Raw genomic sequence first — 26,554 nt, forward strand, 5'->3', positions numbered from 1 at the left:
CAATTTCTTCTCCAGTTCCATTGCTGATGTCTTTCCTTCTTGGTGCTGTGTTTACACACACCTGAATGCTCAAAAGGCCTTCTGCTCTAATAGAGGTCATCACACTTCCTGATCGCATCTGATTATCAGCACCACGCTGCTGTTTACCCTCTTACCTCTGAAAGCAGCAAGAGTGTACTTAATTTTGCGCAAACTCCTATGTTTTGGTTTCACTTTTTGTTAAATTAATAATGATATGGCATGACATTGTTTATCTGAGGTTGTATTTACCTAAATTTAGGACCTGTTAATGAGAAGATTGTTTTTAGTATGTCCAGAAATGTAAAACATTAGAACTAAAAGACAGTGACAAAGCTGATTAGAAAACATTTACATTATAACTGTCACCTCTATTGTACTTTTCCTACATTAAGTGGTGTTAAGTGGGAAAACAACTGGTCAAAGAAAAGACTGAGGAGCTTAAATATGGAGATAAAGCTAAATAAACAGCTATTAGGTCAATGACCAACGTCATAATACTGAAAAGGTATGAAGCTCACATGGTAGTATTCACACCTGGGTAATGATTACTGATTTAACAAACGTACAAGCGCAGTCAACACATAGCATTTAACTGACTCATCAGCACTCATAAACTCTGTCTGTAAGGATGCCAAATAAAACAATGAATGGTGTCACCTGAAGTGACAACCCACCTTCTCAATTGAGGCGTCACTTTCTCCCGTCTCATCGTCTCACTTAATTTAGTGTCAGCGTAACTATTTTAAAACGCCAAGAGATGCATGCTTTACTTTAACAACAACATGGAATACATTTGCTGTTACTGAACACCTGACTGAAGAAATAGCTGTGTGTGGGTGATGACACGCCCGCTGTGAGAGATAACTCTGGTCAACAATCCAAAGCTCAGCAGTGATGAAATGGTGTCACATGCCTCATTGTAGTCACAGCAGACCTGAGAGCAGAGCTCAGTCCTCTGTGAAGTTATCATGCTGCACATGTAAATTCCTGCCAAGCTATCCAGCCTTTGGATACTGATGCCATGACAACATAGGCTACTGTAACCAGGTTAATAAATGGGCTGCCAAGTTATAGCATCGAAGCTGCTTTAATTAATCTGTTTGTTTCCATGTCGACACAGCAAATATTGTCTCTGCAGTAGAGGTTTACCTTTTTTTCCTGTAGATTTACTCAAGGTAAGAATTGGCAAACACTTTAAAGCAGGAATATACTCCCTCATGAAAATGTGCCAGAACTAGAGATATAACTTGCCTCACTTGTAAACATTGTGAATTTACAGCGATTTCATTTTAGGAATGTGTGTTTTTGGACTGTTTCAGTGTTTACCTGTGGTAAAAAATGTTTCCACACTAGAGAAAGAAAGTCTCACTTCAGCTTGCCTCCATTACGGAACACACACACACACACACACACAAATTCGTTTCCTGTGGTGCTGGATTACAGTAAAAGTCAGGCTACCATATACCACCGATACATTTTCCATCTGACAGTACTGAAATGTGGCATCGGGAGCATGCTGTCCTGTAGCTCAGGACTGTAATGGATGTACGGTTTTGCTGAGTACCTTAAGCAACGCAGAATTTCTCCACAAGGTGGACGCACCTGCAACAACTTAAGCCCAAAATCTCTCTGCAAAGCTCACTGAGTCAAGTTATCGCTACACTCCTCTGCTGTCACTCAAACCTACCAATTTCTTCACAATTGGAAACCCAACCCACGCCCAGGACCGGACACCGGCATTGTCTTACCTTACTGCTGAGCTGGATCAGTGCGTAAACGCCTGTTAAACAGCCATGAGTGCCAGAGCTTCACTATGCGCCCTGCAGGATGTCGCCAACCAAAACAAATAAAGTCGCCGACAGCCCATGTGTCTGTGTGTGTGTGTGTGTGTGGTCGCTGGTAATAGCCACTCCTTTTACAGGAGGCAGGGCTGCTGCTGGAGGAGGCTGAAGAGACAACCCGCCGTGCAGAATCCGCATCATCTGTGATGTTTCTCCCGCCCCGCTCGCTCTCTTTCATCCATCCTCCGCTGCATGGCGGCACCACTGAATTCAAAGGTCGGTAATCCTTCGCGCAGTCGTTAACTCACACCCTCTCCCCCCAAAAAACAACCCCCAAAAAATCTAAAGTGCAGCGTCCGATCTTAATTACTCCGACAGAAACTGAACAAGTCCTTCTCTAGACGCTCAGTCCGCACGTCGGGGCTGATGTGGGGTTTGTGCTGCGATCCAAAGCAATTAACAGCGTTCCTCCACCAGCAGGGTCTGGTGCTGCGGTGAAACGCTGCATGACTCACTGTTCGATTAGTTTGCCTGCTTGTCCCGGACTGAATAGTGTAGCGTCTGCAGGCTACTGCAAAGGAGAGAGCGTAAGAAACTGTGATGACACAGCCGCTGTCTGCGAGGGTTTAGACTGTAATTAACTAGAAGAAAACCAGTTAACTGGTTTAATTTTACACAATAAGTATCACAAGCTCCTATTTTACTGCATTGAAGCATACATGTCGCTGTAGTCTATTGAGATGAGTTTTGGACCTTTCAAATAATACACTGTTATGCTAGGGTCATTATACAGTAAACAAATACAGAAACAAAACATGTGAGTCTCTTAAGTAATAGATCCATAATGACTTCGCTTGACACTCCCTTTCTGCATTTTTATGTACTATGATTTTAAGAGCCCATCCTTCCCAAAAAAATAAAGTGGTGAAGGTTAACTCATGTGCACTTTAATTACCAGAAATGGGCCTGAGAATATGGGGACTCTTTTTGTGTGTATGTGTGCTCTATCTAGCTTTAAATCTGCATTGTGTTGAGTCACTATATGTTTGGAAGGTTAACTTAGTGCAAATTAGCATTGACTAGCTGGGTTTCAGTCCAAGCGTAGCACAAATTTAAGATGAATTTCAGCGAAGTCTGAGGAAGATAAGGCTCCATAAAACACCAAGGTCACCACTTGACTCTGCACCACCATCTGCTCAGCTGTGATGCTACTTTGCGCCTGATATGCTAAAACGTATCACGGCTATGAAAGGTCCAGGGTTTAATGGATTTAATTAATTGGAGTTATCGAACAAGCTGAGTTATCGTCTCTCGAAGCTCTGACTCACATCTGGAAAAAAGCGAACACAAAAGAAAACAGAAGAGTAATATCACGTCTATGTGTGTCTGGACTCAGCGGGGATGATAATAAATGACAAAATTTGAGAACATTTGTTTGAAAACAATAGAGAATGACTCACTGCATTATATATCAGTATGTATTGCCACCCGGAGCCTCATTTCCTTCATTTATTGATGCAAAAAGGCTGAAAGTGGTGCATAAAAGTTCACCAGAATGCAGGGGGTAAATCAGTTCAGTTATCATAATCCTGTATGTCATGTCACAGCACCACTAATGCATTAAGAAGCTCGTTAATGCAGACTAACAGGGTAAAGTGCTGAAACATCAGGTAGTTTACAGGTAGTAAAACATGTTTTTTTTTAATGTTTTCACATTATTGCTTTATAACATGCTTGCTTTATGAAATGTGGCAGGTCCAAAGCACAAAATGAAATCTTATCCTGGATATTATGCCATAACGCATGTAAGCAGTATTTCAAGCGCAGAAAGAACTTTATCTAGTGTTAGTGGTAATATAAGGAGAAATACTCTGAGACAGTACAGATTTTCTTTAAATTGTCAAGGCTACGGCTGTGTGGAAGGCAGGAGATAGGACCCAAATGCAGGACAGAGGAATAAACTAAGGGAGGCAGCTTTCATTGTGCTGTGGAGAACTCAAATACAGGTAAACAGCTGGGACTAATCAGACATAATGAAACAAGGGGAAAGCAATACTAGCCACACTAACACAGGACAGGGGCTATCAAAATAAAACAGGAAGCATGACATAAAGATGCAGACTAGACACTGAGACGTGGAAACATGACAGACTTGGGAACAGAGGAAACATGAAGCACAGAGACAAAAGGAACTAGACATGGAACACAGGGAAGGTGCAGTGGCAGAGAACCAAGACAAATATACAACACACGGAGACAAATAAGGAAAACAAGAATACAGAACAAACCCTTCACTAGAGATATGACACCAGGAACACAGGAGAGGCACAGAAACAGAAAACCTACACTTCTTTTAAGTGACAACTACCTCAGTCTTCCTATCCATCCAGATTTGTACATGTCACTGCAGTTACACGTGCAGGATGTTCAGGTGAGCTGAAAAGAGCACTAGAGCTGTGGACTTGAATGGCATCAAACTAGACATTTCATAGATTGCATTTTGCTTTTATTTGACAACAGCTGTAATGTTCTCATTAAGGTGGAGTCTGAAACCACCCTTTAAATTTTGAGCCTAAAGAGCTGCTATAACTATCAATGCATAAGTAATACTGATCCAAAAAAAACACTAGATTGTATTCATAATGAGAAGATTAGATATTAAACACTTTATCCATAAAAAGGACGGGTTTCCAGTCTTATTTAAAATATGGCCTTGATTTTCTCACAGCACACTGACCTAAAACACAAAAGCTCCTCTGCTACAGTTCTCATCTCAAAGACCTCGGACTACAAAGCAAGAGTCGCATTCATTGCTGCACAACGATGCTACCACTGCATGACAAGCTGAAACTTGTGCGGTTCCACTATAACAGTTGCTGTGAATGAAATTTTCTAGTGCATTGCCTGCACTACTGGTTTAGTGTAAATGCAGCAAGACAATGCAATGTCAGGCACAATGGCAGCATGAAAACTGAGCCAGGATTAAGGTCATGTGACTTGGTAATAGCAGTCGTAGGGCCACTAAGTGACACCTGACCTTTTTATGTGTTTAGAACTCACTGGATCTATACTTACAGAGGTTTTGATTGGCTCTTACTGTAAAGTTGCACGTATAGCAAAGAGTACTGAGACTCCTCCTGGGTTCATTGTATCAACTGCAGCTGCTTTGCTGTCTCTAGCGCTCCAGTTCACTACTCAGCGTGCTACTTTTGCTGCCATTTAACATTTTTGACACACCAGATATTTTCTATTAGTTTTTAATTTATAAAGCTAAACTAAGTAATCAGTGTTTGGATAACCATTTTTATTTGGAAGGTACAGTTTATAAATAACTATTTATAATAAGATACTAAAAGTCATGATATGCATTTCCTCAGTTGTGTGAGACACATGGTTTAAAACAGTGTGTGTCTGACAGGTACTGACAGTCAAATCCCATATTAATCTTTTTGGACAGATGTCATAGATGGAATAATGAGCAACATTACTATGAAGATAAATACTTTTGCTAATGCAAAAAATATTTAAAAATTAACCAAAACAACAAAGATTGTTTTTTTTTTTTTATTTTAATACCCATGATTTATGGTCAGTTCTATTTTTTCTCAATTGCCAATGGAAGAATTCCTCCAGCAGACATTCAGCTTCTTAATAAAATTAGGAAAAAGAGAAAATATGACATAAGGTTTTGGTTTTGCAAGTCCTACTATAGATATACAGTAAAAGTAAACTAAAGTAACTGTCAGCAAAACACAGGACACAGTCAGGAGTCTCTCTGTTAGCCATTAGGATTTTTCTGCTGCTTGTTTGGTGTCTCCTAGCTACTCATTAGATGTCCTCACTCTGCATCCAGTCTGAAGTTTTTACTTGTTGTTTTTGTCTCTGCATTAATTACTCCTGGAATTATTCATCAGTCCACAGACGTTGTGCATTTTGTACTGCATTCATAATTTATAACTGAAACATTATCTGCATTACTTCTAAACTGACTCTGTCAGCAAGTAAATGTATTTTTTTCCTTTTAAGTCCAGTAGTGACCTGATTCCCTGTTCGATGTTCCTTATTTGTCTCACTGCTGGTCAGTCTGCATGATTACCACAAAAGGTTTAGTGGTCAGAGGTCCCTCAGTACCAGTACATTTGTGTTAAACAAGAAATACTGGGACAGGTGCCAGCAGGTCGGATCAGATCAGCTGTTTTACAAGAAGCAGCTCACGTCACCTCCACCCACTCGAACAGCATGTTTTCCTGTGGACAGATTATCGAGAAACAGTCTCCCACTTATTTGGAACAACTCAGTCAAAACCAAAATAGAAAAATAGTTTGCAGGTGTTTTGTGTGCTTGCATGTAATGTGTTCATCTATTTTTATGTGTTATGTTTTCATGTCATTCTCCTGTTATTTTGTCTATGTTTATAACTGCTTTGTGTGGCTCTTTTTTTTTTTTACAGTTAAGTAAAAAAATGTGTTTTTTGTTTTCCTTAATTTTTTTCTGTGTCTGCAGTCATTTTTATTGGTTTGTGTTCATTTTTCGTGTCATTTTTAAGAGTTCAGTTTTTCTGCATTCTGTATTTTTTCCTAATATTTACCATTAAGTCTGATTGTGCAGTGGCCTAATGAACTTGAAAAAAGAAGGCAACTTGACTTCTTTAAGTTTTTTTCCACTTCTCATCCAAGAGGCTTTACATCTGTACATAAAGGATAAAGAATGATCTTTCGAGGATATCAGTGTTTACATTTTGGACCAAGAAGAAGTTTGAAAGAGGAGTAAAAGAGGCCATCTATGTCCACGGTAACAACCATCATTAAATAGAATCGGTGGCATATGTACAATGTAGTCTTGATAAATGAGTTTCCTCCACTCAGACCTTGCTTCAGGTGACCTCAGTAGGTTACATCACAAGGTGGGGCATCTTGCAGTGGTGCTTACAATTCTGTGTAAAGGTCAGAAGTCAAGTAGGCAGACTTTCTTGTAATTTTTAAAGTGGTTTTGAGCAGTACTTTTCTGAGCTTTCTAAAGGTCATTCAAAGTTCTTATTTGGGCATTGGGTGGTTTTTCACTCATTTTCAAAGAACTTTTGTTTGTTAAGCTACTTAACACTCACCTTTGAATCACTCAGGCATAAAAAAGCCTCCTTGTTGTGTTGTGTGGTGTTTACACATAATAGAAAACTAAGAAAAGAACCAATTTTAAGTTGTGTCTTAGATCCTTGTTGGTAGCAGCCTGTTACAAAAGACTTGTTCCAATTTCTTTATTTTAATGTACAAAAAAAAGACAACAGACCTCACCACCTTGTCGGTGCATAAAACGGTATTTTTATGCACCGACAAGGTGATTCCCAAAGAGCTGCTAGATAAACTTGGCTCACTCAGCATGGTGTGCAGTGTGTCCTTAAAACATTGGAGGAAGCAGAACACGCAGGCAAAAGAAGTAGCAGCTCTAAGGAAAAAAAATCTATCTACAGCAGATGAAGAGAATCTGAAAGTCATGTCCTTAAGAAACAGGAAAAAAAGGAAGACCTGACACAGGACCTCTGAGATACACCTGGTCATTCAAACGATCCATTTACTGAAAGGTGGCTGCCAAGAAGCCATTCCTCAAGCAAGTGAAGCAGGGAAGGCTGAGATATGCCAAAATACACAAGAACTGAGCTGAAAATCAATGGCAACAGGTCTGATGGAGTGATGAGTCCAAATTTAAATTTTTCGGTTCAAATCGTTGTCATTGTGTACGGAGAAGGTCAGGAGAGTGGTATGACAGTGAGTGCCCATAGCCATCTGTAAAAGACAGTGGAGGGTCTGTCATGGTTTGGGGCTTTTCAGCATTTCAGCCAGCGGTGTTTTATAATAATTACATAATAATTTAATTTCCATCAAAATGCTGTAAAAGCATACACAGATAGAAAAACACACAATGAAATATTATCAGTCATGGATTGGCCTCTTCACAGCCCAGACCTCAGTATTATTGAAGCAGTGTGGGACAGAGAACAGAACAAAAGGCAGCCAACATCCAAAGAGCTTTGAATGTCCTTCAAGAAATCTGAAGAACTATTACTGAAGACTACTTAAAGAAATGAAAAGAAAGTTGCCTGCTGGGACTGTGCCTTGTAGGCCTACTGTGTTTTAAGTTTAGAGAAGAAAGAACAAAACAGACTGCATCTGATGATGTCTCTTCTTTTACAATCACACACATACACACACAAAATATACAGTCACCTGCAGCAGCCAGAAATTCTCAGGCAGCCATCCAACACTGCCCTCCAGTGGAATTTTGAGAAAAAATTCCTCAAAAGCTACAAAAATTGGGACTAAGTTCAGTGCAGGTCATGGGTTATTTAACCAATTCCTCATGAGAACAGTCTTATTAAACCAATTGGAAGGAACCTTGTTTTATCCGCAAAGCCTCAGACATAACATTTGCCACATCAATAAAGATCATCTTATTCCTCAAGCACTCAACATTCTTCAGGCATCTACTTCTTCACCCAACGGAAATACCACCTTACCCACCGTGAGCCTTTTTCTGCTTAAAGCATCATAAGAGTCTTATTTTTTATGTGTTTGTGTGATGGAAAGCACATATTTTCAGAGAGCGATCACAGCAGTAAAGCCATAAAGTAATGACGGAAATCTGGAACGGTATGGCAAACGTTATGTTCAAGTCTATATGATTTACATAAACAACAAATGGAAAGACTGAACGCCTCTCCGCAATGAGTCATTTTTGGAGCAGACTGCATCATGGGAGAGTTTGCGCAGGCAGTAAGAGGGCAGCAGAGTGCTTTGAGATATGTTTGCTGTAAGGTACGGCTGGGTATCAACAATATTAAAGTGGAAATATATTGTACTTATTGCTAACCACCAAACACACTCGTGCGCACACAGTCACACCACACAGGCATGCAGGATGCGGCGCCAGCCAGAGTCATACACAAACACGCGTAACCCACACACATGGCTGTATACACCCACGAGTCCATACACATATACAGGAGTTTAGTGCGAAACCACATATACACACACAGGAGCGCTCACTCGCCATAAACCACACTCATACACACACGCACACTCCTGCAGTGCATACCTCCCTACTACTGGTCCAGACCCAGACACCGCATGCCAGTGCACCTCACTCCCTGAGCCACAGGCCGCAGGAGTAGAAGAAGAAACAGATGGGTACCAGCTGTTTGGATCAGAGCCCTGGGTACACAGCTACTGTATTGCACCACACACACACACATACACACACTTCCACTGCATGCATGAATACTTGAACTCATTCAAGTTGTTTAACTGCAGCTCTGCGTATACTCTTTCTAGCACTTATGCAGAGAATTTACAAGTAATGTATTGTTACTGTACTTTTGGTCTGTTTAACAATTTGAGCTTTCTGCTCTACTGCTAAACTGTTGCTCTTTATCTGTCTGCTGATAATTCAAATTACTCACCTTTCCTGGTATTAAATGCTACACAGCAACACATTCAGACATTGTACAGTTTGTTATTGCAGCCTTTAAATAAGAGAATAGCTGATATTAAGGCGCTTACATAGTCCACAAGCAAAGTGGAACAACACTGATTGCAAATCTGTATTTGCAACAAGCTGGTTAATGGGTCAAATAACTTGTAACACAAGAGGGGCTGCTGGCAGTGATAATTACACACAAATTATCCCAGTGCTAGCATTAACAGCAGGCACACGATCATAGCTGTTAACACATACAGCATTAAGCTGCTCAAGATTTTTTGTCTTTCTGTGTTAGCCACTGTGAGGCACAAAGTTCAGCTGGTGTACCCCACTTTTTGCCCTGTGACAGCTTGCATAGGCTCCAGCCCCCATGTGGCCCTGAATTAGATAAGGGGAAGAATGTAGATGGATGAACTAAAGTCATCACATTCAAATCATTTTTGGTTGCATGAACATTAAATTGGATCTCTCTTCTGTCCACCTGCTGGATCTAAGTATGTTAGATCTCTGCATAGATCTGTTTTGATCTCCTCCTGAGAAATATATCAAATAGATAAGATTCTTAACAAGTGTACTGCTCAGAAAATTAAAGGAACACTTTGAAAACACATCAGATCTCAGTGGGGGTATCTATGGCCCTAAGGAGACCGCTGATGGTGTCCTGAGGGGTGTCATCTCAGATCTGTACCAGGGTATCACTGAGCTCCTGGATTTGTCTGAGGTCCAATCTGACTGCGTTGGATGGACTAAAACATAATGTTCCAGGGGTGTTCTATTGGACTTAGGTCAGGTGAGCATGGGGGCCAGTCAATGGTTGTAATTCCTTCATCCTCAAGGAACTGCTTACATCCTCTTGCCACATGAGGCTGAGATACCCATCAAGAATTTCATCCTGATACCTAATGGCAGTCAGGGTGTTGTTGCCTAGCCTGTAGAGGTCTGTTAGTCCCTCCATGGATATGCCTCCCCATCCCATCATTGACCCACAATAAAACCAGTCATGCGGTCCTGGAAAAGCACAGGGCACCAGTGGTCCAGCTGCTGATTCTGGTATTCTACGGCAAATGCCAGACGGGCTCCATGGTGCTGTTCAGTGAGCACAGGGCCCACTACAGGACGTCAGAACTATGTTTCTGATTGTTTGGTCAGAAACATTCACACCAGTGATCTGCTGGAGGTCATTTTGTAGCTCAACCGTTCCTCCATGGAAGAAGGAGCAAAATATTCGATCCTGCTGTTGGGTTCAGGACCTTCTGCGGCCCTGTCCAGCTCGCCTAGAGTAACTGTCTGTCTCCTGGAATTTCCTCCATGCTCTTGAGATTGTGCTGGGAGACATGGCAAACCTTCTGGTAATAGCACGTATATTAATGTGGCATCCTGGAGGAGTTGCACTACCTATCCAACTTCTGTGCAATCCATGTGGGGCCTAATGCTACCAGTAGTGACACTGAGCCTAGCCAAATGAAAAAAACAGTCATAAAAGATGTGGAGCGAAAAAATGTCAGTGGCTTCCACCTGTAAAAGCATTCTTGGTTTGGGGCTTTATCTCACTTTTGCCCATATAGTGCACCTGTTGTTGCTTTCATTAGCATCAAAGCAGCTGAAACTGACATCAACAACCCCCTCTGCTACTTACTGACTTGATGCTATGCTCTGATGAAATTTTTGAACAACGTATCATGTTTTGTGGGTGTGTTCACACTCACACCTACTGCCAGTTAACCTAACCCATGCATGTCTTTGGACTGTGGGAGGAAGTCAGATTATCCGGAGAGAACCCACACAAGTACGGGAAGAGCATGCAAACTTCACACAGAAAGGCCCCAGCCAGTGGGTGGATTAGAACTTAGTATCGTCTTGCTGTGAGTCAACGGTGCTCAAGTATCCACTGGAATATTTTGGTTTTCACAGTCTCACTGTCCAACTTTAATCTAACGCACTGCTCGACAGAAGCGACATGAAACACACATAAATAAGTGCATATGGGGTTATGAAAAGAATGTATCTTTACTCTCAGAGACCACCGTTCCTTAAATAGATGTCAAATTAACTCATCACTGGCGTCCACAACGAGGTCAGGGGTTGATTTTGATCATCCTCGACTCTCATTTCTTTTCTTGCGTTTTCTCCAGGATCCCAGCAATTTCGGATCCAACCTCAGCTATCAACTTTCTTCCTATGAGTCAACTGAGGTGGTGACTCCTTCAGCTCATTACAACATGACTTACCCAAACCAAACCTCTCCTTGTGCTCACTGGGAAGCATGTTTCCCCTGTCTGAATGCTATTAGTTACAGTTAGCGGTCGCGCCCCCTTATTCCGCTGACTTTGAACAAAGTCAAAGTCTCATTAAATCAAAATACAGCATTGTGTGAAGTACAGTAAAGTTGGGATTTATCAATATTTAATGCCTCTGTGACCGTCCTGCCACTACAAACGTGACATTAAACATCACAGGAAGCCATCTGCACAGCTTACAGCAGCAGTCAATAGTGGATCAGCTATTGAATATTGCACAGGGACAAGAAAAAAGAACACAAATGAAAATGGCATTGTGTGTACGGTTGCCCACGATTGTCCTGTGATTTCCAGCTTCAGCGCTGATGTGGTCTGGCCATTGTGGTTTTAGAGGGCAGACCGGAGCAACAGCAGGCTGGTTTGGAATCTTTTTTCCCTCTGGAAGCCAACAGGATGTCTTTAATGAACCACAGCGTGTTTGAACTGTCGCATCTCACCATACTAGGAGCCCAGCCCTCATCGTTGGCGTGCACAACAAGAAAAAGGGAGAAACACAGTGAAATGAGAAACATGCAAGAAAAAAAAAACTGAACATGTATCAAGTACAGGAAATGCCGCCTCCGAGACAAAGACCACAAATCAAATGTTGGTCATAACAGCAGGGAACGTCTGGATAATTTATCATAGAGGATTCAAGAGACCGAGGCAGCCCTGTTCTTGCTGTGCCGGGGCAAGTGTTTCTCCTCCCCATCGCACACATCTTCATGTCACGTTTGATGCAGCTTCACGATCACATCACAGCCAACAGTTCAGTGAAGTCCGTAGCTCCTTGTTGATTTACTTCTGAGGCTTTTTTAATTTTTTAAAGCAAACACTGTTGTTTACCACAGGCTACAGATGGCTGGGAGTGACCCGGCTTGATTAGTAGTTGCCAGTGTGTTGAGTTTACCTGCTGTGTCCACAAGATGGTGTTGCTGGCGTATCGTATAACTAACCGAACCTGCAATGCCGCTTGCTGTGGCAGCGACAGAGAGCAAACAGAGCTCACATCATTTTCACGATAACTGCAAACTGTGGTGATGGTTCAGTAACTGTGAGTGTTGATATGCTGCATATTGTTTCAATTATTCCAAACTGTTGTTCCAGACCATGCCATAGAAAAATGCTGAAAATACTCCATGTTTGATCTTGTGGGCTCTTGTGAAACTGGAAATGAACGGTGATTAACTATAATGATGATGAAAGGTTATGTGCCACAGGTTATTTGACTATTTAAGCCAGTCTACATAGAGAAGACCCAGAAGGAAGAGTCCTTTTAAGCTATTTGCAAATAGAAGAGTCATGTTCTACAAAACTTATTATTTAGGATTGGAAGAAAGCTCTTAAGTATTTAATAGATTTTTAAAAAGTGGGATAGCAATAACTTAGGCACACAGTCTTGTAAAAGTGACAAAGTTGTTTTCCTTTCCACATCGCATGGCAGCTAGAACTGCTTCAGTCTAGCTCAGTTTTATTTGTAGTATGTGTGTGTGACTGTGTGTGTGTGTGTGGTGGTGAAGTGGGAGGCTTTGTAGTGCTGAGTGAGAAAGACGAATATGGCTATGATTAAAGTAGGCACTAAAGCAAAGGTGGTAATTGGGATCATAAACACTCACTTTTCCATTTACCCCTCTAATGAAGCGTTCCTGTTTATTCTGCGCAAGCGATTCATCAGAAACACAGCATCCACTCTGAGCCAGCCGGAGTGATTAGCACCCCTCAGATCTGTTTACATTGTCTTGGTGGCATGATCAAGGATGTCAACAAATACGGTACGAGTGTGCAGTAAACAAGTGGCGGAGGACTTGTGTGCTTTTCAGGGTACCGTAGACTCCATGTGAAGATGCAGTTTACCGATCTTTTTGCAGACTTAGCACGAGTGTTTTACGAATCAGCAAATATTAAAATAATGCAAATTAAAGTGCGCATTATTCCCCTGCTGTTAAGCGATTCAAAGCTTAGGGCAACATGATGAACAGCTGGTGGCACTCATTCAGATGCCAGTGATTGCATGTGAGCACAAGTGAAATGAAATGATGAATGAAAACTGTACAGAAAAAAGATCTTGCAAACGTTTTAGTGCTGTAAATGTTTTAGGCACTTGATTTGTTTTCCCTTGTTTCTCCAGTGTTTCAGAAGTGGACAGATCAGTGCAAATATCGATAGTATCGATGTCATTGCTGGTATTGGTATCAGCTTGATACCAGCGTGACAGAATCGATACTGTGTTTCTGTCTTCTAAGGTTAGTATGTAGCCCACTGAATTATGTTAAATTATTTTTTGGGGGGAACTGAAAAAAATATACCTCAAATATGCGCTGTAAAAAAACCGTCAAAAACCCTTTTGTCTTAACTATCGCCTCTATTTTAATGAACCTATAGCACATTTAAACAGCAGAAGCAGACCCAAAGTGTTTTAGAGGCAGACACATTTACATTCCAGCTCTACAAAAAACCCAGTTACAAAATACATGAAAAGCTGAAAGAGACAAAAGTGTTTTGTTGTGTTAATTAATTACTGTGGAAAGTAAAAAATACCAATCACAATTATTAAAATCATTACGTGATTCAACTCATAAATCAATACACACTGCTCCTCCTTACATAAGCTGCTTTTATAGGTTAAAAGTATTGGTATCGGTATCGGTAGCACTGGCCCTGTATTTACTTGCTATCAGATTGATACCAGAATGTGCATTCTTGCAGTGTTTGTAGTAGATAGGAGATCAAGTGTCATGTATTCACATCAACTTTTAAAGAGGGATCCAGAATCCTTGTCCCTTGTGGGTCCAAGGCCTGAGGAGACTGTGATAGTGTGCAAACCAGGAAAGAGTCCCGGCCTACGTACACACCCGTTAAACAACAGCCTCAAAGCCTCACTGTCAGTTGCTTGGAGTCGGGCATAGAAGCCTGCACCTCTAGTTTATTTAATTACATTTGTTGACCTAAAAGTGGTCTAACCACTGCCCTCAGTGTTAGCTCTTTTTTTTTTCCTATTTATTTTTGGTGTTGCAGTTTTCTACATGGTTCTTCTTTGATCAGTTTTCCAGCCATTATATTACACTTTACCCAGTTCTTCCTCTGTTTATTTCAGAGATAAAATGTGTAGCACTTTCAGAACGGAGCAGCACCAGATGGAGGAGCAAAATGCAAAACTAGCAAAGATTGAATCACTGTTATAGCAGCTGTCAACAGAAACGGCCATTTAATCGAGAAAGAAACAACAGAGGGTAATTAGGTTTTGGCAGTATGAACTGGGTTTTAATTGCAGGTTTTACAAAAGGCCACCTCCTGAAGTTGTTTAACAAAACAGGGAGGGGAAAAAAAATGAGTGAAATGGAACCTAAACATATCTGCAAACATAGATGTTTGATCTTGCACATTTTTAGCATCTACAGGCTTAGGTCAAATCAAAACTTTGAGGGGTGTTGTGAAAGGATTAGATCAAATTCTTAGCTAAGCAGCAATTTGTCATATATTTTATCGCGATTACAGCAGTCTTGCAAATGTCTGTGTTTAGGTCTGAGAAAAGCACATGCACACTGGGGGACACAGCTGTCACGCAGTGCAGACACAGGCTTGTTTTACTGCTGACCCCGTGCTCTGCCAGACTCTCTGCACACCCTGGCGGTGGCTGCTGTAGTACAGGGAGCCAGACAGTAGAGACATAAAGCCAAAGCAACTGACAGCTCATAATCGTAAATTTCGGGAGGGAAAATTCACTGTTGCTTTTCTCATCAGGGCAAGGGTGTTTTTCATCAGTGCAGGAAAAAAGTTGCAGGGTGCTGCATCGGAGCATTAAACTCTGACGTGTTTTAGATCATGTATCAGGTGTTTGATGTAAATCTTAATGAGACACGTCCTCTGCAGTATCAGTCGGCCCAACATGTGACAAAGCCCAAAGTTTATATATATATACTTTATATATATATGCATCTCATCAGCTCTGGTGTATTTTCACAGCTTTGACAGATGTTTTATTAATGACTGGAAGTGTTTAACTAAACATTACACCTGCCTTCTAGCTGCTTAGATTACGATCAGTTTAACATTCTTCTCCTTTCCCTTTACAGATAAGGAGAGGCCGTCTGCATATCCACTTCAAGCCCACTTTCAAACATGATTCCTTTTTATCTTTTCCCCTCACTCAGTGAATCTATCAATCCATCAGTGAACCCAGAGGAAGCTCACCCAGTCAGTGCGTTCCCCTCATCTTACTGGGTCTAAATACTGTGTGGCATGTTTGACTTAGCAAATGAAAGGAATAACGTAGGCTGTCAGGTAGGAAAAAGTCAGGCTACAAGGCCACAGCAATCAGGAAAGCTTGGTCCGGTGCAAGGCATGACTTCAATAAAATGCCTCCAGTTCTTTCTTTCTTTTTTTTTTTTTTTAAAGCATTAGTCCATGGCAAATTAAAAAGTAGAGTGCAATTAAAAGAAATCACTGTGTAAATGTTAGCATGTGGAAGTTTTTCTTTTCCTTTCCCTTTTTCCCTTCCTCCTAGCCGAACAAAGAATGCCCCTGAGGCAAAGCGGCGCAGCTGTTGAATATTACTACATCCATGTGTTTTAAATAAGGCCCCATTATAATCAAAATCATAAAAAAAGCTAATGTGGCTCACTTAAACATTTAAATTTAAGTTAACCAATGTAGAGTTGGATCCTTTGTGTGCATTTCTTGTAACTGAAAAAAACAGCTTAAGCAACCATCAAAGAAGTCTTTATTGGTAGCAAATATTTTGTTATTGAAAGTATTTTAAGTAGTAGTAGTACAAATAATTGACAGCTTTTGCTAGCTGCATTTTCCTAAACATTTTTCATTTGTCATTTTGACCAGATAACACATCCAGGGCAGTTTATCTGTTGTGTTTAACTCTGAGTTTACTGAGCATGCAATCAGCTGCAGCACTGAGAAAAGAATGTGAAGAACTATAAATGATCTTTTCCTACAAACTGAACTGCATGGACTCTATAAGGTAACATCAGAAATATAGAATTATTCTATTGTGGCAGTTGAATTTTGAGTGTCCTTCCTAAATGAATTTTTCCTATATTTCCAGTCATCCCTCCACTGCCTGTAAGAAATATTTGATATTAGCAAGTCATGCTCTTTGGCATATGGACCCTGGGATACTAGGGTAATTTTACTGTCTGTCCTATCTCCAGTGTTCACCACTGGAGATAGCCTATTTGTATGCAGCTAAAAAAAACTTTCCTCAATCAGAAGCTGCACTATCCGGACAAAAGTACTGGGGCCCACAGCAGTCTATCAATTCAGTTGTTTTTAGTCTTATTGCCACAGGTGTATAAAACCAAGAACCTAGACATGTAGTCTGCCTTTACAAACGCTCACTGGAATCCAGTATGATCATGTAATAGAACAAAGGCAATTTGTGAAATTTCTTCCTAAATATTCCACAATCAGTTGTAAGCGGTATTTTTGCAAAGTGGAAGGAACCACAGGACCTCAGCCACGGGGTTACAGAGCAGAGTCAATGAGTCCTGACTCAAACCTCCTTTTGCATGAACATTAGCACAAAAGCTGTGCACTGGGAGCCTCATGGTACGGGTTTCCATGGCTGAATGGCTCCTGTAGGTGTTATTATTAGCCAGGCCAGTACTTTTTGTCTTTTATAGTAGTAGATATTGGCAGATCAGCTGAAAAGAGATCATGTTTATAGGTTTGAGGCTTGAGCATTAGCATTTAGAATTCTGTAGAGTACAATTAAAAGCATCGGAGCATGAATGAATGCAAATTACATTGTGAATTTCTATTTGTACTCTATCCTTATATTTTACCCCCACCTCCTTTGTTTTGTCTCTTGGCTGTATTGCCTTAGACATTGTCATACTATAGCACTTATAATTCAATACCTGAAATAACACAAATAGAAATGAAAAATTAAACAGACAAAAGATTTGCATGAAAAAGAGGTGCCTGCAGAGATGTAGCTGTTCTTGCAAAAGCAAAATGTGTGGCACCACAATGCATTCAGATCACAATCCTGATTGCAAAAGCTGCCAGACAGGATGGGATTAAAAAATAAATAAATATATTACATGTTGTCAAAAAGGCAGATTTATTTAGAGAAAGTAAAGCAGTCAGCAGACTGAGGAGCAAACTGCAGATACATTCTGTGGGGCCGACTGGTGTGAAGAAGTCTGCTGTGCTCAACCCTTTGGTTAGAAGTCATGGTGAGGGTGTCGCCTCTCACCAGGACAGATGGGTTTCCATGGAGGGATGAACATGTCTGGCCAAATCCACTTTTCCCCCTTATTAAAATGGATATTTCCGAGCTGTCAGAGGGTGAAGTCTGGGTTTGCAGAGTATCTTGCTTACTTCTCGCTGACAGTGGGCTTCCTTTCCCCATACGTTCAGCATCTCTTGAGGCTCTCACTCCCATTATGTAGCACAGCAGCTTCCCTATGGCTCCCAAGCCAGCACAGATCTGGCAAGTGGTTCACTTTTCACTTAGCGGCACACACTAATTTACTGAGACTCGACACTGTTTTGGGTCCGCGGTGCAATTCCCACGTTCCAGCTGAGAAAATATATCATTAGTCCCTCATCGTGTAATGCTTGCCACGTTACGTTATAAAAGCTGGGGTGTAAAGCGACATGGATAAAACAGGAGCAATTTCCAGTGTGCCTCATTTCGACCGCCTGCTTGGAATAAGTGGTAGGCGTTAAGAAATTTGAAAAGGGGACAAGATGTGGTGTTGAAAAGGCCATTTTGCTTACTAAATACTCCTGGGTGGCTGGAAGACTAAGCATTTCCATTGCAAAAGTCTCCAATAACGTATTACAGCCATATGAGCGCAGGTCTTTACGAGCCTTCCTTGAAAGTTATATGGATTAATTAACTTTCCAGCCAAATTAAGATTCCATGCTAATTTTAGTCGAAGTCATTTTAATGAGATCTGCACAGAAGATGGCCAATTCACAAATCAGTTCCTTCCTTCAGTTATACACACTCGCTGCTCCAAGGGTTAATAAATAAATAATGAAAAGAAGTTTGTTTACTACACTGAGACCAAGTTACTTCATAGTAGACCGACATCCACAGGACTGCCACCAAGTGCAGCCTTGCTCTGTCATTACATACTCAGTGAATGAAGACCCGTTTTTGGCACAAGACCACAGTTTTCTGGGCTTTTCACTTCACAAACATTTTTACAGGCGTAACAGGCTGCGACCGAACACGCCGCAACAGACAACTCTGTCACCTCAAGGCCACCCCGCAGGGCCACACGAGACAGCTAAATATATCGCCTCCCAGGAAGCACCAGAGAAACTCTCGGTTCTGACCGGCTATCGTTCGGCTTAATTAACAAACACAGGTCAGAGCCAAAGCAAATTAGAGGCCAGGGCATGCTTTGTAGGCACTACCACACTGAAACCACAATGCAAACCAGCTCCTGATATCATATCAATCATCGATGCCATTTTGTACACCCAGCTACCTCACTTCATATTTGCTCCCTGTTTACCCTTCTACTTTGTGCTTCTACCTATCCAAACCAGTTTGAAACCCTCTTCTACATCTCTGTCCTTCTATTTTCTTTTTAATCACACATGCACAAGTCATTCATGTGGCAATGGTTTAGGTCGGCCGACACCCAGTGGCAAATGTGCCTGACCCCCTTTCTGCCCCCTCGAGCCTCCCTCCCCAACACCCTCTGGAAAAGCCACATCTATCGTTACAGCTTTGTGGGCCCTGACTGGGAGCCTCAGCCCATTAAAGCCACGCTGAACTGTGTGTGTCTGCATCTCCGAAGTGAAGGCATTACAGCTTACAAAATGTCGTTCTGGGCCTCTCTGGGACGAGTAATGAGCATGGCAGTCTCCTGTGCTGTATTAAACACTTCAGAAGCTCTGTTATCCTGTTTAACCAGCCTCACTGAGCAATTTATGGAAGTTTCTAATAGGCATCAGAGATTTAATGAAAGTTATAAGCATCCGTGTTACTTAGCAGATAATTAAAGCAAATTAAACGAGAATGTCGCTGCAATGGAATTCTGTTATTTATATCTTTTATAAGTGCGAGTGAAAAATGATGAAAAGAACTTAAATTTAAGCGCAATTCATCAATAAATTTATTGCATCCTCACGTTAGGAAATATCACTTCCTTTTTTTCTCTCTTCTACGGTAGCAGAACATAGGGTTTTGTTGGTGCAAAGGCTCCTGTTAAATTGTTTCACTGGCACAGAAAAGCAGCGCCCTTTGACTCTGCGCAGAAGACATCATCCGCTTACAAGCTCTCACTATTAAACCCATGCGTGTCGTAATAAGCCCCGCTTTGTTTCTAATACATCCAAGTGAAAACATTTATTGGACTAATTACAATGGTCTCGCGTTGGATTTTCTTCCTGTGTTACACATGCTTTGGCACAGTTCCCAGTATTGTATCGAAATGTCTCACTACTCGTGAATGTGGTACTAACTGCCAGGCAGGCGGCAGAAAGGAAAGAGGGAAAAGCACCTTGGAGAGAAAACAAGAGTAGGGGACTACAATTTTTGACCAAGTCATCCTCTCTGATGGCGTTTCTTAAGACTCACAAAATCCATTTGCTTTATGATGGATTATGTTGCAGTCGAGGATGTATGAAATTACATTTACAAGGGAAAGTTGATGAGACGTGGTTAGAGTCAGAAAAACCATGGTAAAGTGGTAAACATGGTAAAGTTAAAAGGGACCAATCTGTCAGCTGACGCTCCAGTATCTTTGTTTAGCCAAAATTCTGTTAGGACTCTAAGGTGGAAGTTCTTTCCAACATTTTTGCTGTGAAAACATGAGCCTACTAGAAGGGAAAAATGACATTATAATCACTTTTTTTCCTAAGCAGTATTATAAGACTAGAAATGGAACCAAAATGGGGAATTTAGTCCTTCACACTGAACACTGTGTTCCACCAAAGATTAGCAGAATTGCACAATCGCGCGATAGTGGCAGGATGATGTAAAACTGGAAAAAACAAAACACACAAGCAAACAAAAAACCCTGTTCACATCACATCACATGAGCCAAGGTGTGAAAATGGGTGTAGGTCACAATCAGCCACCTTGGCTCATGTGATTAGGTAGAGGATCAATAGGGGGTCCTTTTGTCCCTCTTGGGGGGATACTCCCACAGGGTTTAAATCTGGGACTCTCCACCATTTGACCCTAGAACTGAAGAAGCTTCTCGGATGAGAGGTGAAACGTTTTCAAGCAACTTAAAGAAGTCCAGACGCTTTTCTTTCCAAGCTCCTTAGACTACGATGACCTGGATGACTGAGAACCTTCACAGACGGATGGATGGAAGCCATTTTTAAACACTGTTTCCTATTTTCAGACTCAAAAGTGATTGTGCAATTGATTGACAAACAGTTCTGTGGCCAGCCGAGGCCGATTCCCTGATTACTCCGTGACAAACTAAGCAGATAAACGAGCTGCGATTGATTCCAAGTGTTGCGCTTTCATTCAATATCTTTTCTCTGGCGCTTTCAATATGAAGTCCAAAGAGATGTCAGTGCTAGTGAAGGAGGCCATTGTTAGGTTTATTTGGGCTTTGCAGACTATCAGACAAGCAGCAAAACCTTTAGGAGTAGCCAAATCAATAATCTGGTGCATCCTTAACAATGCAACGACCAGGTCAACAACGCCAAAAGGCTTGAAAGACCAAATAAGACAATTACAGCAGATTATTGGTCAAGAAAAACCCCTTCACAACATCTAAGTCAAAGACAGTCTGAAAGATATAGTCTACACTGTAAAAAAAAATCCTAATATAAAAGTATTTTACTGTGTATTTTACAGTTTTGTTCTGTTCTTCTAGAATATCATTAAATTTACATAAATAGACTGTGATTTCACATTTCAAATGTAAATTAACGTAAAATCACTGTAACGTAATAAAACATAATTTTCTTGTTTTTTAAATGTATTTGTACATATGCATATTTAGATTGTTAACATACATTCACAAATGTATCATGATTTCACAAATATGTGTCCGTTATTTGAAAGATTGAACTGTTAAATTCAAATGTAATGCTATGGAAAAATATATAAAATGATTCTCATAAACTTTTTTTTACATCAAATAATAATTATTATCATTGCTATTTAGGGCGATCGTGGCTCAAGAGTTGGCAGTTTGCCTTGTAATCAGAAGGTTGGCGGTTCAAGCCCCGGCTTGGACACTCTCGGTCGTTGTGTCCTTGGTCAAGACACTTCGCCTACTGGTGAGGGGCCAATGGTGCGATATGGCAGCCTCGCCTCTGTCCCAGGGCATGCAATCCATTATTATTTAAACCAACTGTTAACTGTATATTTCTGTACATTTAAGTATAATTATTCATATTGCTGCATTCATTGACCTTGTTTAAAGGTAATTTCATTGTTTAATCACATTAAAATGTTCCTAATTTAATGTTTAAAAGCACCTGAAAAAGGCAAAATCCCATGTAAAATTAGGGCAACAAACTGTATTGTCATTACTGAAAATAACCGTACTTTTATGAGAAAGTTATTTTCTGTTATTTTCTGGTATTATTTTGGCGCCCCAGCTGCCGGAATATTACTGTTTTTTTAGGATTTTTTTTTTTTAACAGTGTAGGTTACACTTAAACAATATAATTATTGTAAATACAGAGAGTTTACTGCAAGAATTGTGTCACTATCCAAATACTTTTGCACCAACACTAAATTGGCTGTACGTGTGAATAGGTGCCTGTCTCTGAGTGTTGGCCATTTGATGGGCTGGTGACCTGATTTCACCTCATACCCCACGCCAGCTGTGCCACTGAATTATACAAACAATTAGGAATTAAGTTAAATAGAAATTTCTGTCTCAAGGTGAATTTGTGATTTATCTGTAGGTAATATGCAAAGGTGGTGAAAATTCTGTTCCATTTTAGTGCCTGTAAAGCCGCCTTTTCCTAAGCAAAAGATATTACCTTTCTCTGGAGCAGGACTTTCCATTGACTGTATAGTGACAGAACCATGCAATCTGGTCACCATACTGTGGAGTTTCCTCTTTTTGTCACAGGTAAACACACGGTAACTGAAAATAAACATCATGGTTGATGTAGTGGAACAGGAAATATAGCCAAAAGTCAAAAAGTCCCATTCCTGGAAGCATGCAAGTTCTTCCAGTGATGACGCAACATGAACTTAACAGAGTATACCAGCTGTTTGTTTGAAACAAACAGGGAGAACTCAAAACTGCTCTGAAAATAAAGACATTCAGGGTTGCAGCTGCAGTGGCTGCCATCCTAACATTTGTCTGCAATCAGGAGGGTTCTGCCTTTCCATTTCTTGGAGTGAGATTACATTACAAAGTTTTTTTACAATGCTAAAAGGAAAATTATGTTTCGGCTGTGGCAGCACATTGGCAGTCCGCTGGCAGCTTCGGACCATCCATCTACCTGCAGAGAGCATCTGTTGTCAAATGGGGGCAGTGTCAAAAATAAGTACTTGCGTTGTTGTAAATTAGCCAGCCATGGAGAACAACTAATTTATAACATACAAAGAACTGAAGTGAAACCGAGTGTGCACTGCAGCCACTGTCTGTACTTTTCATGCCATATTCTTGGTCTTCGCCGCTGTCGCTCCTTTCCCTGTTCCAGCTTGATTGTTAACCAATTAGCATTTGGCTAATGCACCACATCATACACGTTGCACAGCATGGAGTTGTGATTTTGGAGGACTGCGCAGGAGTCTCTGTAGGCAAATACATAAACTACAACTGCAGTAGCATAAATATAAAATAATGGGTATATGCAAAATTGTTTGATGGACGCATGAGGAGGAACCAGTGAAACTTTTAAAGGTACAAGTAGATGAATAGCTTAAGAGAAACACCATGAACTATTTCAGCTCTCGTGCTTTCTCAAAGTTATAACAAGGATTTTAAAAAATGAAGATGAATGGAAATGATCTCCTTATTTCTTTCATACAGGTGGCATATAACATAGTAAGCTTTTAGTTGTTATCAATGAGGTTTATGAAGAGGCAAAGTGTTGTGGTTGTATTGTAACCTAATCTGAGCTTATTTAATATTGCATCTGAGTGATATGAACCTCCAGTGAAAAACTGGAGCAATAAAAAAACAGAAAACTGTAGTAGGTCATCTTGTTGAAGAATTTTTACATCAGTGTAGAGCAGCTATGCAGCACCTGATCTAGTGCTGGCTTTCTCTTTGCTAAGTTGTAACGGATACATATTTTTACTTCACGTGTAGAACTCAGGGCTCCATCTTACAGAAATAATTTGATTTAAAAGATGTGGTTTGATTTGATTTAGTTACAGACTGTGCAGCCAAAAAAATCAAGAAATTCTCATTTCCCATAACCATTCACAGCAATTTCCAAGCCCTCTCCTGGAGGCAGTTACATGCTGCCAACAATGAGGCAACAGTGACCCAGCTGAATGTAAATAATGTATCAGCAGACTCTACCATACGTCAGGAGAAGAAATCTCACTAGTTTATTCCATGTATAACTTTTAAGAAGACATTTTTTTTGTCAATTTGCTATTTTTAATCATGTTCAGGTGGATTTGGTAATCACCCACATGTAGGCTACAAACAAGCGTTTGATTATCTTTTATTTATGTCCTATTGCTACTTTCCACAATCCCATACTTCTAAATACATAATATGGTTTCAATCTTTTATAGTTCGTGTAACATATTCCTCTATATTTTCGATGTTGTATCACTGATCACATTTAAACTGGTGAATTCACAAAGGACCCGACTTCAAGAAAAATGTAGACATTCATATACAGATTTATACTTTTATCAAAGAGTATCCAATCTTAAATTACAAATTTAAAAATTCTTTATGTCCATTCTTTTGTCTTTTCGTTTATCAGTAGTTTATGCATTCATTAATTTCGGAAAAGTGAACTTTATTCTTTACGTCATGCTGTTAATGTCAGAGATGTGATAAAAAAATCATTTGTGTAATAAAAAAATGAAGGTAGAGCTTTATTATGTGGCTGGTAGTATATTCAACAGAGGTTCAAAGATAAGTCAAGCTCCTGCTTTATCAAAAACATTTCATCATTTGTTGACCATGACATTGTAGTCAAGCACACAGTTCAAAAGGCACAGTGAAGCCTGGGATTTTAGTTATTGCAAAAACTGCAGTAATAATACACTACCAATGAACAGAGTCCGCAGTTAGGTTTTAAACATTTTTCACAGACATGACAGGTAGAAAAGAGTTAACGATTGAGCAGACACTTGAGTAAAACATGAAGAAATTCCAAATTTACCAGTCTTTGGAAATTTTTCACCCATTTTTCCAGCATTCCGAGCATCTCGTGTATGTTGCCAATTATGAGGCAACAAAAGCCTGAGGGGATATAAATACTGGCACATTTTGTATACTCAGCCATTGGATCAGAAAATCTCAAAGAGCTGACAACAAGAGACATCAAAACATCAGAGAAGAGCAAGAAGTTTAAGCTAAAACCTCTTAAGATGAAGACACTGACAGCTGCAGTTACAGTGGCCATTGTGGTCACATTCATGTGTATTCTGAGGAGCTCTGCTGTCCCTGTTGTTGAAGTAAGAAATTAACCTTAACTATTACAGTATTAATAACTCTTTTGTGTAGAAGTTTCTCGCTCTAAACATGACAACTTATTAACAGGAGCAAATGCTGGTGGAGCTAATGAACACTGACAATCCAGCTGCAGAACCTGAAGAGATATCAGTGAACTCGTGGAAGGTGAGCAGCGATATTTGAATGAATGATTGGGCTAATTTAAAAGTGCCCAGCAGGGAGCTACAGAGCACAAACAAGAGTGAGCTGTAAGGCTGAAGATGAACACTGTACTCATGTTTCTTGTCTTTTACATAGATGCTGCACAATGGAAGACAAAAGCGTGGTATCTTTTGTGGCAGGTGCTGTAATGGCAAAGTCTGCTGGAGGTGCTGCTATGCCTAACTTGATATGTTTTTACTCCTTTTATCAGCTGGCAACTTTGAAATTTAAAAGAAAAATGCAGCTGTTTTTTCCTGTGCTGTTCTATGCACAACTGTGTAACATGAATAGTTTGCAAAAAATAAATGCATGAACAATAAAATGTCGCATTACTATAATACATTTCAGTGTTATTTTGTATGTCTACAGACTTTTTTCTATAACCTATATGTTAAAAAAAGAGTTACCTCACTGATAAACACCTTAATTACATTAGTTAAACATTTAAACTCCAGCTAAGGTAGGTAGTTTGGAAGAATTCTTGATTAAAACAGAACCTTACTATTATAAATATAGCAGCTATAGCTAAAAACAAAATTCTATATTAAAGCAATAGCATAACATAACAAAGCATCTTCAGCTAGCTATACTTCTCCAAGTCTCGCAGAAAGTCAATTATACAGTGATTAATTGATCTGTTTGTTTTTGTATTAGTCAGCTCGAGCTTGTAGTACAAAATAATATCTAATTTCAGGAACACTAGCTTAAAGCAAACTCTGTAATAACTAATTAGCAAGCTAGCATGCTAATCAATCAGGTAGTATCACAATATCAGACTAAAGTTAGATTCAAATTTGTTACACCAAATTGAAACAACTACCTGAACGTACTTTTTTCAGGTTACTGCTGCTGAATACTGATAAAAACTGTTTGTTTGTTTTTCCGCAAAAGAAGAATTAGCAGGAACAAACTTGGTGTAATGGCGCTCCGTGACAGTTTTTTGACTAAAAGGTCTGTAAGGGTGAGAGTGTAACCCAGGGTATTTTCTGCAAAACTCTGCAAATTTACAGAGTTTCTGCAAAACTCACATGCAGACAGTCAGCTGTACGGATAAGGTCACTAGCTGCAAGTATCACTGCTCATAAAAATAGCACACATAAAGGGAACCTGTGCAGCAGCTAATGCTAACTGAGGAAATCTTCGCAGAAATTGAAGAAAATATTAAATGAACTATGTCAGTGAATATAGCACAAAGATAGTTCAACAAAAAGAGATCATTAGAAAGAAATGAACATGATTTTTTTGA

At 40.1% G+C, this 26,554-nt stretch overlaps 2 protein-coding genes across 3 annotated transcripts in view; one reads left to right on the forward strand and one right to left on the reverse strand.

Moving 5' to 3' along the window:
* plecb (plectin b) overlaps positions 1-2,023 on the reverse strand; it is a 118,777-nt gene extending 116,754 nt beyond the window's left edge. For both annotated transcript variants that reach the window (XM_039619380.1, XM_039619379.1), the window contains exon 1: positions 1,770-2,023. The gene's annotated coding sequence lies outside the window, so the exon portion shown is untranslated. The remainder of the gene's footprint in view (positions 1-1,769) is intronic.
* A 22,897-nt stretch (positions 2,024-24,920) lies between these two features.
* Positions 24,921-25,648, forward strand: LOC116326760 (hepcidin-like). The gene is made up of 3 exons (XM_031748175.2): positions 24,921-25,109; positions 25,195-25,272; positions 25,405-25,648. The coding sequence occupies exons 1-3, from the start codon at positions 25,023-25,025 to the stop codon at positions 25,489-25,491; spliced, it is 252 nt and encodes an 83-aa protein (XP_031604035.1). The 5' UTR covers positions 24,921-25,022; the 3' UTR covers positions 25,492-25,648.
* The last annotated feature ends 906 nt before the right edge of the window (positions 25,649-26,554 follow it).

The sequence above is a fragment of the Oreochromis aureus genome, linkage group 11 (genome assembly GCF_013358895.1).
Source record: "Oreochromis aureus strain Israel breed Guangdong linkage group 11, ZZ_aureus, whole genome shotgun sequence".
Lineage (NCBI taxonomy): Eukaryota > Metazoa > Chordata > Actinopteri > Cichliformes > Cichlidae > Oreochromis > Oreochromis aureus.